At 45.5% G+C, this 17,601-nt stretch overlaps 1 protein-coding gene across 1 annotated transcript in view; it reads right to left on the bottom strand.

Annotated features, from left to right (window-relative positions):
- Positions 1-15,284, bottom strand: part of PIKFYVE (phosphoinositide kinase, FYVE-type zinc finger containing) — a 91,595-nt gene extending 76,311 nt beyond the window's left edge. The window contains exons 1-6 of the mRNA XM_045296769.1: positions 15,262-15,284; positions 8,310-8,490; positions 6,962-7,117; positions 3,756-3,874; positions 2,935-3,106; positions 947-1,154 (exon numbers count right to left, since the gene is read on the bottom strand). Of these exons, the coding sequence (XP_045152704.1) occupies positions 947-1,154; positions 2,935-3,106; positions 3,756-3,874; positions 6,962-7,117; positions 8,310-8,481 (827 nt within the window). The 5' untranslated portion in view covers positions 8,482-8,490; positions 15,262-15,284. The remainder of the gene's footprint in view (positions 1-946; positions 1,155-2,934; positions 3,107-3,755; positions 3,875-6,961; positions 7,118-8,309; positions 8,491-15,261) is intronic.
- Positions 15,285-17,601: the final 2,317 nt, after the last annotated feature.

Raw genomic sequence — 17,601 nt, 5'->3', positions numbered from 1 at the left:
AAAAAAGTTGACTATGTATGTTGGATGCCAATAATATAATAAAATTGCTATGTATTATTATATACCAATATATAACTGAGGGAACACCTTCTTACATCAGTGTGTAAGTTTGAAGAAATTGTAATGCCTTAGATTTTCTGGGACAATTCCAAGTTGAAACATTTTATTTGCAGTCCCCATAGCCCCCTGGAATAGCACTGTGGTCAGGCAAACCTAGGCCAAGTTCAGGCTCTACCTCTTACTGGTTGTGTAATCTCTTAGAAACTCGGCATACACCACAGAGATGCGAAACTACAAAGAATGTGCACTAAATCATCAGCACAGAACCTACAGTGTAAGTGGCATCCCACCTCTGACATCCAAGCTTCCTATGTTAGGAAACCCTAGTCTGCTTTATTAAACACAAGTGTCAGCTTCGGAATCACACAGCAGGCCGAAGGCCAACGAAGAGGCATCGCTAACTGCAACAGGCACCAACCGATAAATCCCTACGCTTCTTAGAAATGGCTTTATTAGAAATACATACAATGCATAGAAAATGGATATCATATACGTACAGCATACTTATGATGCCAAAAACACACAGTACAGCTTATTCAGAAATATTGAAAAGCATAAAATATTCCATAGAAAAACAGAAATAATCTCATTTCTGCAAACCTTAAAAACACAAATTGCCTAAGATACTCCTTAAAAAGAGAAAGCTGCATTAGGAACTATTCACTTTAGGATCACATGCAAGTTTACATCCTAATGAGACAATATTCGTCACTATCCAAAAGCAGCTTCTCTGAACCTAAGAGAAAAGCTAAGGAAAAAAGAAGAAATAAAATTGTGATTTTGGAGAAAACACTGAAAGAAAAAGAACGTAAGCAAAAGTACTCGTAGTTCACAAGACTATCGGTGTTTCTAAAACACAAACAGCCTTATGTTTAACTGATGCTACCTCTGCCAGGCCAAATCATCCTCCAGGAAAATGTTGCGGCTGGCTTTTCTACTTCCAACAGGTGTTCGGGGTTCACTGGGATCCAGCAGAGACACGGAGCAGGCAGAATCAGAAAGGGCATTCAAGTCTTCTCCAATGGAATTACTGTCTGTGGAGTGAGCATAGCTTAAGGCTATTTTTCTACAGTATGTGCAAGCTCGAAGGTCCCCTAAGAGAGGGAAAAGAACAAAAATAAGTAAAAGTTAGTATTAACGTATTACTCAACAGAGCATTTTATGTCCTTGTGTTAATCTAATAACAGGGAAGTGTCTTCATGTCAAAACTACCAAAAGAGCCAGTTTAAAGAAGTCTGACCCTTTACTTTTTTTTTTTGTTTGTTTTTTGTTTTTTTCCTTTACTTATTTTAACTAACCATCCTTATGATACACTTATCTAGGTGTCCAAATTAAACAACAGGAGGAGAAAATTAATAGACCGCAACTAACAAGTCAAAAGAATACAATCCCCTGACACAAGAAAACAAGGCTGAACAGAGAATTTTTTAAATTTCTAGAAGTTAAATATGAAGGTCCACAGAGGAAAGGATTTTTTCGTCAAGTAAATACACCAACAAAGCAAAACATATTTTCTCTCTGAAATAAAGGGAAGCCCTGGTAGGTTGGGTTACACAGTGGGCCTACTGGGAGATCTGCACTTTGTACAGTGAACGCGCTCCGAGTCATTGTGGTGCAGTGAGTTACTCGGCAAGTCTCTTCCAGCCATAACCTTTCTAACTCTCACCAAATAACCGTGCAAATTGGGTTCTTTTCCTCTTTACCTGAAGGGTTTGGGAAAGAAAAGGTACAGGAAGATGCCGATATAATTATATGATCCAGTTGTGAATGACTGCTAACAGGGCTGTGACTGTAAAACTCTGGAATGCTAACATGGGGATTGATCGATTTGCCATTCTGCTGGGTACAAAATGAGCAATCTCAGAAGCAGGAAGGAGGAAATTCAGAGAAGATTCAAGAGTGGAACGTGTTCTCTGGGTCCCAAGATCCCTGCACACTGAGCCTCCTTGATCCAAGAGCTAAGACACTGGAGAAGTGGTGGCAGCAGATGCAGGAGCACCACAAGCGTGAGACAGAGGTGTGCTTCCCAGCTCACAGAGCACGTAAAGCTAAGTATGGCTGGGCAGGAAGTTCACTTGCAAAATAGGGTGCTTCCAGGCACCCTATTGGGGGAGCTAGGTCTGCTGAGCTACTGGGCGAGCGCTGAGCAGCTTTGGGCTGAGGCTTACAGTGGAGTACAGCGTCCTTCGGCCACTTATCAACAGAATGAAAGGAGCTCTGTGACAATCTTAAGCACAGAAGTCAAGTGGCAGTGTAGCTGAGGACCAAGGACCAGAGAGAGGCCTGTCTGCAAGCAAAGCTGAGAAGAGAGACTGCTGATTACACTAACTGTATCCTGAACATTGCTGATGCTGAACTGTAGCTGTGAACTTCCTTGGTAAACCTAGAAATCATGAGTATTGTTTGTTAGCTGGGTGTGGTTAATGCGGTGCATTTTCTAACGCAGCAGAGCAGCAGAGTGCCCCGGGAGGGGCAGCTGGTAAGAAGGTTGGGGGGTGGAAGCATGTCTGACTCCGGCCCCTCATAGGTACCGGCCGTGAGCTGTTGTGAAGTTTGAGTCTCCTTCCCGCTTGTGAAGTCAGAGGAGGTCAGACAGAGCTGCCGCACCATTTCTTACAGTAATAAAAGAATACTGTAACACCTGCTTGCTCTGTCTTTCCTAGAGCTTGCATCTCTACACTGTCTTTCACTCTGTGTTGTTTTTTTTTTGCACGCTCCCATTTACCTTATTATTTCACTAGAGAGGGGTGTGTCTCACCTCTCAAGTTTGTGTCCCTCTTGCTCAACATATAAAGCCCCAAATAATTCCGGTTGTGTATTCTCACTATTCTAAAGACCTTTAAGAACTGTAAATCTCAACAAAAATCCACTTACCGGTGTAGCCCATAAACTTGCCAGGGATTTCTTGATTACAGCAACGACTGCAGAAAATCTGCCCACAGAGTCGGCAATGATGTCTGCGCCTGAAGGTGGTAAACTTCTCACTGCAGTCGTAGCACTCTTTACACTGGCTGTCTGGCATCCAGTACTGCTTCAAGTCACTATCCTGTAACAAGAACACTCTCTGAGGCGTCTCGGAAATACCCATGACTAAGACACGCTGGCAAGGGCAATCCTAACCAAAGTCCTCAGGATTTTCTTTTGCAGAAAAGTGCAGGTTCATTCGAAAACTCATATGGAAAGGCAAGAGGCCCAAACAGCCGAGATGATCTTGAAGAACACAACTGTACAGGCGTCAAGGTTGGGTGCAAAGCTGTGGAGACTCCAAGTAGGCCACTGATGCAAGGGAAGGAAAACACGGGGCTGTGGAACAGAAAGGGGGTCCTGGAGTGCCTTCACACGCACACACAGATACCTGATGGGATGTATAACGCCGTCGGGAAAGGAGGATCTTCACAGTAAAACAAGGTGCTGGATCCAACTTTTAAAAAATTAAAGCTGGACAGCTATTCGAATAGCGAAGCTTTCTAAAGACAATATGGAGAACTCTCCGCTGCTCCTGGACTAGATAAGAACTTCTTGAAGAGGCTACTGAGAGCACTAGCTACAAACAGGGCTCCAGTGGGCCACGTGAAAACTAAAGGCTGTGTGCAGCACAGAATGTGCTCAGCTGACAGGAGCACTAGGAGAACAGCCCCTCCGGGGGCATTCGGACACATAATTAATAAGTAACCCATGAAGCTTCAAGGCAGTACCTGGCTTTTCCCCTCCATGATCTCCTTGAGGCGCCTTAATACTGTACTGAGGCTCCGAAGCTGAACAGCTGTTCGAGGGTCATGACCTCCAAAGTTGGGTTCTGCTTTCCTTCTTGCATCTGAGTCGGATTGAAAAAAAAAAAAAAAGCAAAAGAACAGACACTAATATCTATGCACAATCATGAATACATGTGATTCAAGCTGCCTCCTGATGTCTGCCAGCATATGCGTGTTCTCCAGCCGGTGATACAGCTTGAAGGGTGCACAGTCTCTCTAAGGGAAAGTTTCTCTTAGTTCCATGCACTACCCTGTTCCATGAGGAAGGAAGACGGGCACTACTGGCTTAAACGCCGACAAAAGAAGCATTGCTTAAATGGTTCAAAACTTCACTAATGGGCCCAACCCATCATCTATAACACATTACACACACACACACGCACACACATATATAAACATATAAATAAACATACGTATATATGTTTATTTAAACCATGGCCATCGAGTTGATACTGATTCACAGCGGCCCTGGATGGAGTTTCTGAGACGGTAAATCTTTACAGGAGCAGACAACCTCATCTTTCTCCCACAGCCGGGCTGGTGGGTGTAAACTACTGACCTTGCAGTTAGCAGCCCAATGCTTACCCACAGCTCCACTGGGGCTCCCTAACCCCTCACACACAGCCACTAGAAATTTAGCAGAAGAAAAGTGATCCTAGAGGATTAATTTAGCTTAACCTGTAAAGTCAAACAGGTAAGCAATCAAGTAAATAACAGTGGAGTCTGAAGATCATAATCCAAAGGTCTCATCAAGCTCATCAGAAAGGAATTTATACCTTGGCCCCCAAAGTTTCTGGCAGATTTCAGAACATCCAGGAAGTAAATTTTGCCAGACATCTTTGACCACCATCCGAGTAGATTAAAACTGCCAGAGGCCTGTTAGAATTCTAAACCCACCCCTCTTTCTTTCTCCCCGCCACCCCTTGCAATCCCAAACAGCAGGAACCGCTTACACTTGAGATAGCAACACGGAAGTGAGATCTATCAGTCGACAAACAGGCCCCAATGTCAGCGGTGCCAGAATGGATCTGCCTAACCTAGTCGTCACTTCCGACTATTCGTGGCTAAGGATGAAGTGGGGTGGTTTTACAAAAGGAAAGCTTCCGTCACTTAACCAAAAAAACAAAACTCATTGCCAAGTCAATTCAGATACATGGCAATCCTGTAGGGCAGCGCAGAACTGCCCCTGTGGTTTCCTAGACTCTCGTTATGGGAGGAGAACGCCTCCTCCTTTCCTGAAATCTCTGGCAGAGCAAGGTAGAAAATATCCCCCGGTAAATATTTCCTGAATTTTAGGTGTCTTTATTTGGGGTGAGTGGGAAAAAATTACGGTGGATAAGAGGTTTGTGTCCACAACTGAATTTATGGTTTCCCGAGATAGGTACTAAAATAATTATCTAAGCCTGTACCTATTTTTCAAAAATTTGAAAACTATCTAAATCTCAGCATATATCTGATGTGCTGCTGCCAGAATACAAGTATAAGTAGTAGATTGGCCAAATGTTTCTGGAGACTTACAGGAGGAGCAACTTCATAATGTATGAGTTAAAGGAGGAGAGCGATGAAGCGGTTAGAGCTTCGACAGGAAAAACCACTCACTGAGAAGCCCCTGCATTTAGCCACCGAGCAGTCAGAGAGAGCACCATCATCGCCATGCACGAGAAGACGAAGAGTTAGAAACCAACAGAAACACAGATCTTGAAAGAAAGAAATCATCCGATGTAGCCTTTTGCCTTTACTTTTCTTGTAAAATAGCTGTTGGAATATTAACTAGCTTTCCTCCACAGGCAGAAAAGGATGGAACTATAGGAAAGGAACTTGATGGAGCAGTCACTGGCCCACTAAGCGATGGAGCAAAAAGGAATCAAGTGGCCGGAGAAAGCATGACTAGGAAAGGTGGGGCCTACAGCAAAGCCGGGACTGTACCAGGGCCACCGCCAAAACCAAACACACTGCCACCGACTCCATTTTGACTCATGGCGACCCTGCAGGACAGAGAAACACTGCCCCTGTGAGTGTCTGAGACTGTAACTCTTTACAGGAGTAGACAGCCTCATCTTTCTCCTGTGAAGAGGACAGTGGTTTTGAACTACTGACCTTACGGTCGGTCAGCAGCCCAACGTGTAACTACAATGCCACGAGGGCTCCCCCAGCTCCACCTACGAATAATTATCTTCAAATTTTAAAAAAATTTAATTAAAAAAAAAATCAAAAGCTCCTACCCTTGTGATAAAAACAAGCCCAAGGCTCACTGGCCCAGAAAACCCAAAGGTTCTCCAGTCCTTAAAGAGACCATGTTCGTTCCTCCCCTTCCTCCCCCATCCTGAAGACAGGGGTTCTGGTCCGCATCCAGAGTTTCTGCAGCAAAGTCTCAGCCAGCAGTACAATATCCCTCAGCAGACCACCACTAGTTGTGCCAATTATTCACCCAAGGAACCTCACGGCAGAAGCTCATCTTTGGGGATGAATGACTGCCTCCCAACACCGCACTCTTTCCCTCTATCAGACTGTCTCCGCCCCCCACCCCACCCCTACCTTTCTCCTCCCACCTTCAGTCCAAGTTTAACCATCTCACAGAAAAACAGCACCATCTCCCCAACCCCACCGTACACAGCACCAGTGCGTGAGCATGAAGGGGGTGAAGACTGTGGTGACGGGATGAAGAACACACAGGCAAGAGGAACTCAGCGATCCAGCGACACTGACAGCTGCCCGCCAATGAAGTCGGAGGAAGAGCAAGCAGCAAGCAGGCCACGGATGGGTGAGGGGTCTGCAGTCAGAGGCATGCACATCACATTTCACTGGCAACCCAGGAACTGGTGCAGCATCCGTTCACAGAGCTGACACTAACCTGGGCTGTCCTGGGGATGCTGCAAACTGTCCTCGGCTGAAACCCAAACAAGGAATTAATCAGAAGCAAGCAGGCGCTCTTTGCCGTCCCTACATTACAGTTTAAGGAATTATTTTAACAACTTTGCCTAGGCATCAACAAACTCTTTCACTGCCTACATAACAGTGTCACGTTCATGGAATCACAGCGCATGGCTGTTCAGTTAAATCCAATTACACAGGTCAAGCTCTGGGCAATACAACGAAGGGGTGGCGGGGCCTAGCATGCAGAGTCGCACGACACGGGAGCTCAGTCTTACCTGACGCAGCTGCAGAGCGCCGGCGGAGCTCCTCATTAAGGTGCTTTTTATACGGCAGCGGTGACCTCACAGTTTGTGTCCTTACTGGGAGCTGGGGGCTGGTCCAACTTCCACTCAGAGGCTGCTGCTGCTCCCCCTGGCCCCCTTCTCCTCTCTCTGTAGCAAAGAAAGGCCTGCTGTTATTTGAAAACCACAGACTCCAGAGCTCACTTCCAGTGAGACAGGCCTTTTACCTGGTCCATCTTAGTCTGGAGGCTGCACTACAACGCACTTCCTCAGCACAGCAGCACACGCAGGGAGCTACAGGGGGCGCACTGGCTACAATGGAACCCGCTGACCCCCATGGAAGGCAAGACATTGGGTCATCAGTTACTAAAAAAGGTATCCTGTTAGTGTATGATGTCAACACCGGAGGAAACTGGGGGTGAGGGTATATGGTAATTCTCAGTACTACAGTCTCAATTTTTTGTGTGTGTACAATGAATACTGCTCTAAAAGATGAATATCAACTTTTCCCAAAAAATATCAGTCTTAAATTTAGACTATTAGGAGTCTATGTAGGTTAAGCATTACAACTATTCAAATTCAGATGATAGTATTAAATTTTCTATTGCATTTAGTTATCTAAATGCAAAGTCCTTAGGACAAGATGACTTTCTAAGATATTTCAAATAACACAAATGGGAAGCAAAAGATAATGAACGGCCCATTTATTCTACTTTTTTTAAGATAAACCTACCAACTGCCCTTGAGCCGATTCTGCCTGATGGTAACCCAGTGGCACAGAGTAGAGCTTCTTTCTCTCCTGGAGCAGCTGGTGAGTTTGAACAGCCAAACCCCTAACCCAGAGAGCATATTTTAAAAGTATCTTTCCCTTGGATGCAATCATAAAACCTGGTCTGATGGGGTCAAGTCAAAACAGACCTGCTGGCAACTTCCTACTTCTGAAACGTATACACCATTCCCAGGTGCTGGTCTTTTTAGTTTCATTGCTTCCATTAATATATTTTAGCTATTAACTCCCAAAGGGACAAAGGTCCACTCTGTGAACTTGAGGAAACTGAAGCTTACTGAAATGTTTTTTAAATTAAAAAATTGTGGGTTTTTTCTTCATAAAGGAACCTCTAATTTTTAGTTGCCAATTCTGACCTCTGGTACCCGATATTTAACAAGATCACAGTAAAAGTTCTACCTCTCCTGTCTTACAAAGTAAACCCAGGTGACCAATGACTAAAGCTATCACTTTGTTAACATTACACTTTCCTGCAAAGACACGTCATGAACGTTAAGAGATTTTAGAGAATCCAAAAATGTAGCTTGTCTGATCTTTTAAAAAAATTCATCTTACCTTTGTTAAATCTAAAGAGGTTTACAAAAGAGCTATACGCAGATTTAAAAGGTGGCTCATCCTGATCAGGAGTCAAAGGCTTAAAGTGTGTGAGGTGAGAAGGGCTGGTAGGAGATGGAGGCAAGTCGTTAGCCGCGTCCAGTGTTGGGGGAGTCCTGTCATCTGTGGCCATTGCATGAGCCTGAAAAAGGAAATACACAAGGGCAGTATATGCGAGGACTCTTCTGAAATGTCATGGTGAATGCGTAGTAGGAAATACTAAAACTTTCATTCCACACATCCCTAGTATTTCATACTTCACCTTTTCCATTAAAACAAACTCACATTGACTTGTTATAACATGTCTGAACAGACACTAAGAAAGATAAGACATCAATTTGAGAAGAGCCGCTATCAGAGCAACACAAATTCTGCAAAAATGGAAACCAGAAGAAATGGTGAAATCACCGAGGATCCGTGAAAATGGATGGAGAGGAAATCTGCACTTTATAAACGGCTAACTTGTTTCAAGAAAGGGCCAGGCCACGTTGAAAATGAAGCCCGAAGGGGCAAACCGTCCACATCAATTTGCGAGGAAAAATGTGGTCTTGTCTGCACCCTAATTAAAGAGGACCGGCAAGTAACCGCAGAAACAACAGCCACCACCACAGACATCTCTGTTGGTTCAGCTTCCACACAGCCGATGGAAGAAGGAAAGTGGGATGAACTTTCTGCTCCCTGGCTGTCAGAACCTTGCACAAGATCCACTGCAGGCAAGAGCGGAACTTTGGAGATTATAAGCAAGTGGGATCAAAAGCCTGAAACATCCCATAGTGGAATTGTCACAGGAGATGGAGTTACAAGATAAAAGGTATAAATTTTATTTCTCAACGTAAGCTCCATCAAGGTCAAGACCCTTTGTAAGCAACGGTACCTAACACCTTTTAGGCCTGGGAATTCGCAGTAGGATCCCAGAGACCAAACACAAAGCAATGGCTCTCAAAAGGTGGACGAGGTCCAGCGAAAGAAAAGCAGACAGTCAAGAGCAAGGATCAGTGCGGCAGTTTTATGAGATGCTCAAGGCGTCTATCTGTCTTGCTTCCTGGCTTTCTGAAGGGGCAAACAACTGTGACATCCACTAATAGGACAGTATTTTGAGAACGTGAACCAAAGCTTCAGCAGAAAACTGCCTGAGTGCTGCTCCACCATAACAATGCCCCCACCCAGAGCTCTTATCAAACGAGGGCAATATTGCGGCGGGACTTTTCATGGGACATCTGAGGCGTCCACCTTACAGTCCTGATTTGGCTCCTTTTGACTTCTTTCTGTTCCCTAATCTTACGGTATCTGTAGAGGGCCCCATTTTTCTTTCCTTAATCATGTAAAACTGACCACACTGATGTGGCTAAATGTCCAGGCCCCTCACTTCTTTAGGGATGGACTAAATGGCTGGTACCAGTGCTTACAAGGGGGCTTGATTTCAATGGAGCTTATGTTGAGAAGGTTTTTTGGTTTGGGGTCTGTTTGTTTTTTCATTCCATTTTCCCACAAGTTTTGTGAAGTTCCATCATATCTTTCTCAAGAAGCCCAAACCTTTTTGCCAAACCACACCCAAATATCTGCAAAATCCAATTCTGAGAAAACTCAGACTTAGGAAAACTACAGAGTCAACAGATCTAGCTTAGCATATGCTCTACGTGAAGGGTTGAAAACACTACTGTTTCCATCTTAAGGATGTCTCAATCGCCGAACCTTATGACTACACACAGCCAATCCTAGGTAGAGTTTAAAAGAGTAGTAGTTGAACATCAGAAAATAACAAAATAAGTGAAATTAGGCCATCAAAATTTGGAACGAAAACATAAAGGTGAGAAATGAGGGGAAAAGACCAAAAAAGGCATCGCCCAGGCACTTAAAACTTAAATTTTTAAGCTTTTTTGAGGAAAAAAAGATACTGTAAATAGTTTTTTTTTTAACTTATGGGGAGACTGATTTTATATAAACATATAAATTCCTCAAGGCTTTGTTTTAAAATATTTACGTATCAGAAATAAATACTCCACAGAAAAACAAGGAAGTCATCATCCTTTACACATTTCTGTGTAGCCTCCAGTTACCTCCAGCACACCTCATGACCCGTGACAAACATGCAAATCACAAGGTTGGCCCCTTCCTCTTGCCCCCCGGGGCACAGGAACCTGGCTTTTCTCCCTTTTAAGTCTAAACAGGTCTTTCGACAGTAAGATGAGAATCTTCTGAAGGGGCTTTTAAAAATTACTGAAAGCCATGATGCCCATAAAACCGCAAAGCCAGCCACACCATCACTTGACGGTCACAGAGAAGCCTGAGGTTTCTTTTCTACTCCAGTGGTACAACAGTGAGGCGCTGGGTGCGGGAGAAAGGCCTGGAGATCGGTTCCATTAGTGAGGGCTGGCAAGAAGACCCCATGGGGTGGCTCTAGTCTGTCACCTGGGGTGGCTAGGAGCTGGAATGTTTGCTATAGGATGGGTGAATGTTATCAGGTTTCCACTCCACAACTTAAATCCATTGTTTCCTGACCACCCCAGTGACACAAGATGTTTTGTGATGGCCAAGTTTCCAGAACTTTGCCCCTGTGTGCTTGACAGTCTCATTGGTAATATATGCGTGGAGCACACACAAACACATATGCAGAATAGCCTACGCCACTCCGAAATATACATACTTGTAGGTGTACTCCCGTGCACCTGTTCGTGTCTGTTCAGCTTGCAGATTTATCATATCTCTATTCAAAATAAGGAATGCAGCATAAATGGGCCTGGACTCCTAGGGCAGGGCCGGGCCAAGCTCTCTGTCCCTGCAAACTGAGTGCACGTGCTGCTGAAGCAAGCACTGAAGTCCCACTTTGCACGAAGATGACATCATACTCTTGTAAAATGCTTTTCACTTTCCAATTATATCTACCATCTCCTTTTATGTGCACAATACCCTGGGATGCACACAGAGCTGGTCTTATGACGACGAGGACTACATTTCACCCTTGAGGAAATCACTTTCTAGAGGGTCACACAGCAAGTCAGAGTTTGACCACGTCTCACCCAAAATTCTTCCTCAGATTAAAGTTCTTTCTGCAGCTCTGCATAAGTTTCCAACCACAGCCTACCTAAACCCCCCAACAACTATTAAAGAAGCCCTGGTTGGTGAAGCAAAACCACACTCAGGGCTGTCAAGTCCATTCTGGCTCACACTGACCCTACAGGACTTCTTCACCTGGTCTCCAGAGCAGAATGCCTCACCGGGCTCCGGTGGAACCCCTGAGGGCTTTCCGAAGGCCAACCACGTGACCACTGTGCGCCCAGGCCCCTCTTGATTGACTGGTTAATGAAACAAAACATGAAATGAATCCCTTTGCATACTGTCCTGGAATAAACTCATCCATTTCCATAAACTCAACTACCACCAATAAGTCCATCATTCTTGGGGTCTACATCTAGCCCAACCTTCTACCAAGAACTAACATTTCCAACTGCCCTACTGTTCACTCCAGCAACATGCATCAAAAGGGGGGAGGGGGGACTTAGGCAAGATGAGGAGAGCATCTTAAATTGAGCACATCCAAAATTGGTGGTGAGGCTAATTCCACCTAAATCATCCCTTTTTTCTACTTGTTAGCTTTCACTAAAAACTCCTTAATAAAACACACACACACATATATATACTTTTTTTTAATTGTAGAAAAAGAAATTAATGCACGGACTTGGGACAGGATTTTGCAATAAAATCTGAAAGAGAAGGAGAGGGCAGTGGGTGGGGAAAGAAGAGGAAGGAGGGAGAAAGGTCTCTAACATCATCGATATTTTCCAACAGGACTGGTCAGCAAAGCCTGGGGTGTCATCAAGGTCTGTATCTCAGCATAAAGAGCTAAGAAATAAAGTCGTGGCTGACTGGGTGCAAATTCAAACAAAGGCGTAAAAGAAAAAGCAACTGGAGTGGAAGGACCATGAGACGATACCCACAGGCCTAGAGAAACGGCCCCCATGCCACTTGGACACAAGTAACATCAAAAGTGGAGTTAAAACTTGCTACCATCACTGCCATCAAGTCAACGCCGACTCACAGCTACTCCATGTGAGTTTCCAAGGCTGTAACTAACTCTTTCTCCGGAGGAGCAGACTGGTAGTTTCAAACTGCTGACCTTGCAGATTGCAGCCCAATGCTTAACCACTACGCCACCAGGGCTCCTAAAAGCTTGCCTAGAGTCTTAGTATTACTTCTTAAGTTCATCACACCCTAAACTTCTATCAGTCTAAATGTTTTAGAGATACAGGACACAACTCACCACAAATAAAGTCTCTGAAAGTGTACAAAGACCACAAGTATAGTCTCAAAAAGAGAAATACAATCACACAGAATTAATCTTAATAATTACATAATGACATCCAGGATTTGGGAGGGAGAGAGGGCCTACCTTATAAATCTCATCCTTTGGTAGCATAATAACTGTTTATAAGAGAAATTAGGGCTTCTTCCTGACAGGTAATTATTAAAAGTATTAACCTATTTATCCAAAGACCTCTGCTGTATCACCAATAGTTCTACCCCTTCCCATTTCAAGACTATTCGTATACATAGTAGCCTTGAAATGGGGAGGGATAAAAACACTGTTCCATTTAGGATGCTCTCTCCTAAAAGGGGCTCTGGTGGCTTAGTGGTTATAGATTGGAGTGCTAACCACAAGGAAGGTCAGCAGTTCAAAACCATCAGCTGCTCCACGGAAGAAAGATGAGGCTGACCATTCCTGTGAAGATTTATATCCTGGGAAACCAACCTATGGGGCAGTTCTACTCTGTTCTACAGGGTCATCATAAGTAGGAACTGACTTAATGACAGAATGTGGTTTGTTTCTTGTTTTGTGGTGTATACTACACATTATCTTGATGGTAAAGCCAATCAGAAGGCTAATCAATTATTAAAATGTCTGAAATACGCCTGATCTACCAGTCAATATAAAAAACTTAGCAGATGGAAAATTCAAGTATGAGTTTGTTCTTGTACGCCGAGATGATTCCCACTCTGAGCAACCGTACAGGATCGAGAACTACCCCAAAGGGATCCTAGGCTGTAAGGCTAGCATTGTCAAGGATTCTACTTTACTTGTATGCAGAATCAGCACCCACAGAAACAGTGGTTAAGAAACCAAAGGCATACTGCATTGGGCAAATCTGCTGCACAAGACCTCTCCTAACGTGAAAGAGTAAAGCTATCACTAACGGGTGCCTGTATGAAGCTGTAGCATATTCAGTCCCCACACATGCAATGGGAAAACTGTGCGGCAATAGGGAAGACCAGAGAAGAATTGATGCATTGAATGATGGTGCTGGGAAAGAATAATGGCAGGGCCATGGACTGTCAGCAGAACAAACAGGTCTGTCTTAGAGGAAGCACAGCCAGAACGCTTCTTAGAAGTGGGGTTGGCGAGATTTCATCTCATGTACTTTAGACACGTTGTCAGGACAGACCGGGCAGACCACAACCAAACTCACTGTCACCAAATTGGTAGTAAAACTGTCCATTTGAGTTTCTGAGGCTATAAATCTTTACAGGAACAGAAAGTCTCGCCTTTACTGGCCCCCACCCCCAGCCCTGCCCCAGAGCAGCTGGTGGATTTGAACTGCTAACCTTGCAGTTAGCAGCTCAGTAGGAAGCCCACTATAACACCACTACGACTCCTTCAGGAGAGCACAGTCCCTGAAAAGGGGCATCAAGCTTGGTAGACGAAGAGCAAAATAACAAGAAGACCCACAACGAGATGGATTGGCACAGTGGGGACAACAATGGGCTCAGGCATAGCAAACGTTAGGAAGCCGCGGGCCTGGGCTGTGTTTCATTCTCCTGCGCACAGTGCTGCTGACTCGGAATCCACCTGATGGCACCCAACTCCAACTGCACAACGTGTGGAAGCAGGCTGCGACACCTTTCTCCCACAGAGCAGTTGATGAGTCCAGTCATCCACCTATACCTTAGCAGCCATGTGCCTAGCCATTGTCACCAGGGCTTCTTAATTCAAAAATATACCTGAGAACCAACCGCCTGTCAGAAATCCTACAACACGGGATACACTGAATCGGGGCTAAAAAATGTCACACACACGTACACCATATAAACAAGGAGTGACTTGCTTTATACAGAATTCAAATACTTTCCCTATTTCTTCTTGACGGCCTTAAGGATGGTAACTTCTAATGTGGAGAGATTTTTCCAATTTCAAAAAGTATCCATCACATTCTATGCTGCGTTTTACTTCTCAGCTTTTTGCCCAGAGCATTCGAAGGAACGGAGAAATAAACTAAACGACTGCCATCGAATCGATTCCGAATCAAATGACCTTACAGGGCAGGGCAGAATGGTCCCTGTGGGTTTGCAAGACTGCAACTCTTTCCAGGGGTAGGAAAGCTCATCTTTCTGGAGCAAAGGAGAAATACTAACTGGGAAATCAAGCCTCCTCCTTTACGGAGACTTTGAAATCATTTGAAATGGGACAAGTCTAATGGCATGCACAGTAATATATATTTTTTTCTAACTCCACAGTTGGTATCGTTTCTGTAACTCATGAACTTTCTTTTCCCTGCCTATCAATGCACTTCTGACAGACTCAGAGCTCATTCAGCAAGAGAAAGGAGGAACTGGATTATCCATTTCCAAAACAAGTTCAGGAACACGGCCCGAGAAGGGCAAGAGAACAGACATCTAAGGTTGCCAAGGAAACCACTTGGAGCAGAGTTGCACTAGCTCCCTTGCCCGCTGTCCAGGCCAGGGGCAGCCCGGGGATCCCGGGGCCGGGATTCGGCCCGTCCCTGGCCTCGCCGCACGCCGGCCTCCAGCCCCCTGGTGTCCAGTACCAGTTCTCGCCTTCAGCCCGCTTCCCCTGCGCTCCGGCTCCGGAACTCCCCAAGTCGGCCTGGGCCCTCCCTCTCAGCTCCAGCCTCTCCCTTACCTGCGCCCTCCGCCCCGGCCCCGCCGTCCCCTTCCAGCCTCGCCGCCGCTGCAGCCCGCTCCGGCGCAGGAAGCCGGCTCCGAGGGCAGCGCGGGGAGAGCCGAGGCCACCGGTGGTTGCTGCAGGAAGCGACGGTGCTTACATGGTTGAAACAGCTTCTAGCTTCCCCCGAAGGCTCCGCCCCCTAGTCCTCCTCTCCTCCAATCGGCAGCGCTTCCCGGGGGCAGGCTCCGCCCCCTCCTCACCGCCCTGCAGGCGTTGGAATCAGATGCTCAGACACAAGGAATACAGCCTAGATAGAGTCGTCCACGACGCCCGCGCCGAGCGTCGGCTGCCTCAGCGTTCCTGGAGGAAGCTGTGACAGCCGCGCGCGTGAGCACGGCGCGTGCCCCGTCACCCGGATGGGGGCCCCGCCTAGGCCGCGGTTACCGTAAGTGTTGGAAAAGGTGGGCAGAAAAATACTGGTACATTACCGTGCTCGGCTTTCTGCTCAGATTAAGAAAGCGGGTTCTGTTCTCAGACGGGGTGGACTCTGTCAGGAACTAGTGATATGCCAATTGCTCGTTTACGGAAATACTTACCTCTCTAGCTATAGACCTCCTCTCTACAAAAACAGGTCTAGTAATAGTACTCAGTGGATTATTTTTTCAAGAAGTAAAGACAATGCAGCAAAACGATTGTCACGCCGCCAATTGAGTAATCTCTAATGCTAGCTTTATAGCTAACATTCTTTTTATTTTAGTTTTGTGTTGCAAACACTGAAGGCCGTCAAGTCACTTGGCCCTGTCTTGCTCAGTCTGGTGCACATTAGCATTATTTTTATCCTGCTCAGAGCGCTGTGCAGTTGGCAAGAGACAAGCCAAAAGACCTGGCAACCACAATTGTGGGGCTCGGCAAAGAAAGAAGGAAATGGGATGAAGCCCTGAATGAAGGTCTGTTACAATTATGCTGTCTTGGCCCTTTTCCTCCAGCACTTTAGTAAATCCCTAGTCAGCTATTCCTGAGTCTTTTCTGAACACTGAGGAGTAAAACTAAAGTCCTACAGGTTGGCATCTGTAGGAATCCCAGTCACCATCCCCCATTGTGTACCACAGTGACCTTCCTTTTGTCTATGGGCTTATGCATTAGGCTGCAAGGTCAGCAGTTCAAAACCACCAGCAGCTCAGCGAGAGAAAACCGAGGATTGTTCTACTCTCAGAAAGATTTACAGCCTCAGAAACCAGCAGGGCCGGCTCTACAGGCCTATAGGGCCATTATGAACTGGAGTTTAATTGATGGCAGTGAATGAGAGCCAGCTTCCTCTACAGTTCTTAGCACCTGCTACCCCAGACATGACATCCAATAAAACAAACCAAGCTCACTGCCACCGAGTCCTTTCTGGCTCAAAGCGACCTGATAGGACAGAACTGAACTGCCCCTGTGGGTTTCTGAGATTCTAACTCTTTACGGAAATAGAAAGCCTAGTCTTTCTCCCGTGAAGCAGCTAGTGGTTTTGAACTGCTGACCTTGAGAGTAGCACCCCAATGCATAAGCATTGAGTTCTTGGTTTAAAGGAAAGGAAACCAAAAACCCTTGCTTTAAGCCCATTCTGACTAACAATGACCCTGTACAGGGTTTCCGGGAACAAAAGCTTCTTATTTCTCCCTCAGAGGGGTTTGAACCACTGCCCTTGTAGTTAGCAGCCCAACGCATGATCAGGGCTCCCATGCAATAGAGTAAAAACACTAAATTCAAAATGTTCTCTTGATTATCCTGTTCAGCAGGGAATCCCATCTCCTATGGTGGTGAAAAGAACATGGTTCGTGGGTATGGCCCAGGCAAGCAAACGACCTACCAACTCCACCACCACCCTGATCCACAGCCACACGTCCTGGCCCTGCCGCCTCCTCATCTCTGGAAGAAAAGAGACTCTTCTTCCAAAGTTCAATCCTTCCCAGTTCCCACCATCATCAGTTCAGCCACTCCTGTCTCCTCTGAGCACCTGCCCAAATCTTCAGCCTCTCCTGTTCCAAGCCTCTTCCTCCTCAGGTCTCAAACCTGCTCAGACTCAGCCTTCTTAAAGAGAAGGAACACGAGTCCTCCTTGCAGTTAGCCTGCTAAATGTGAAAACATTTTACCAACCTACAAAAAAAGTTCAGAATGCATGAGAGTTCATATGAATACATAGTTCAGTCAAGAAGATACTAGAGTTATAGGAACTCAACAAACGGTCAGCATCCAGTTGAAGAACATTTTTTGAGGGCTTATTTTGATGAGCACTGTGTCAGCAGGAATCCCCTGTGTGGTGCAAAGGTTAATGTGCTTGACTGCCAACTGGAAGGTTGGAAGTTAGAGTTTCCC

The sequence above is a fragment of the Echinops telfairi genome, unplaced genomic scaffold (assembly GCF_000313985.2).
Source record: "Echinops telfairi isolate 266 unplaced genomic scaffold, ASM31398v2 ScPeMD7_3;HRSCAF=10, whole genome shotgun sequence".
Classification (NCBI taxonomy): Eukaryota; Metazoa; Chordata; class Mammalia; order Afrosoricida; family Tenrecidae; genus Echinops; species Echinops telfairi.
Note: the sequence above shows the minus strand (reverse complement) of the source record. Positions and strands in the feature narration are given on the sequence as shown.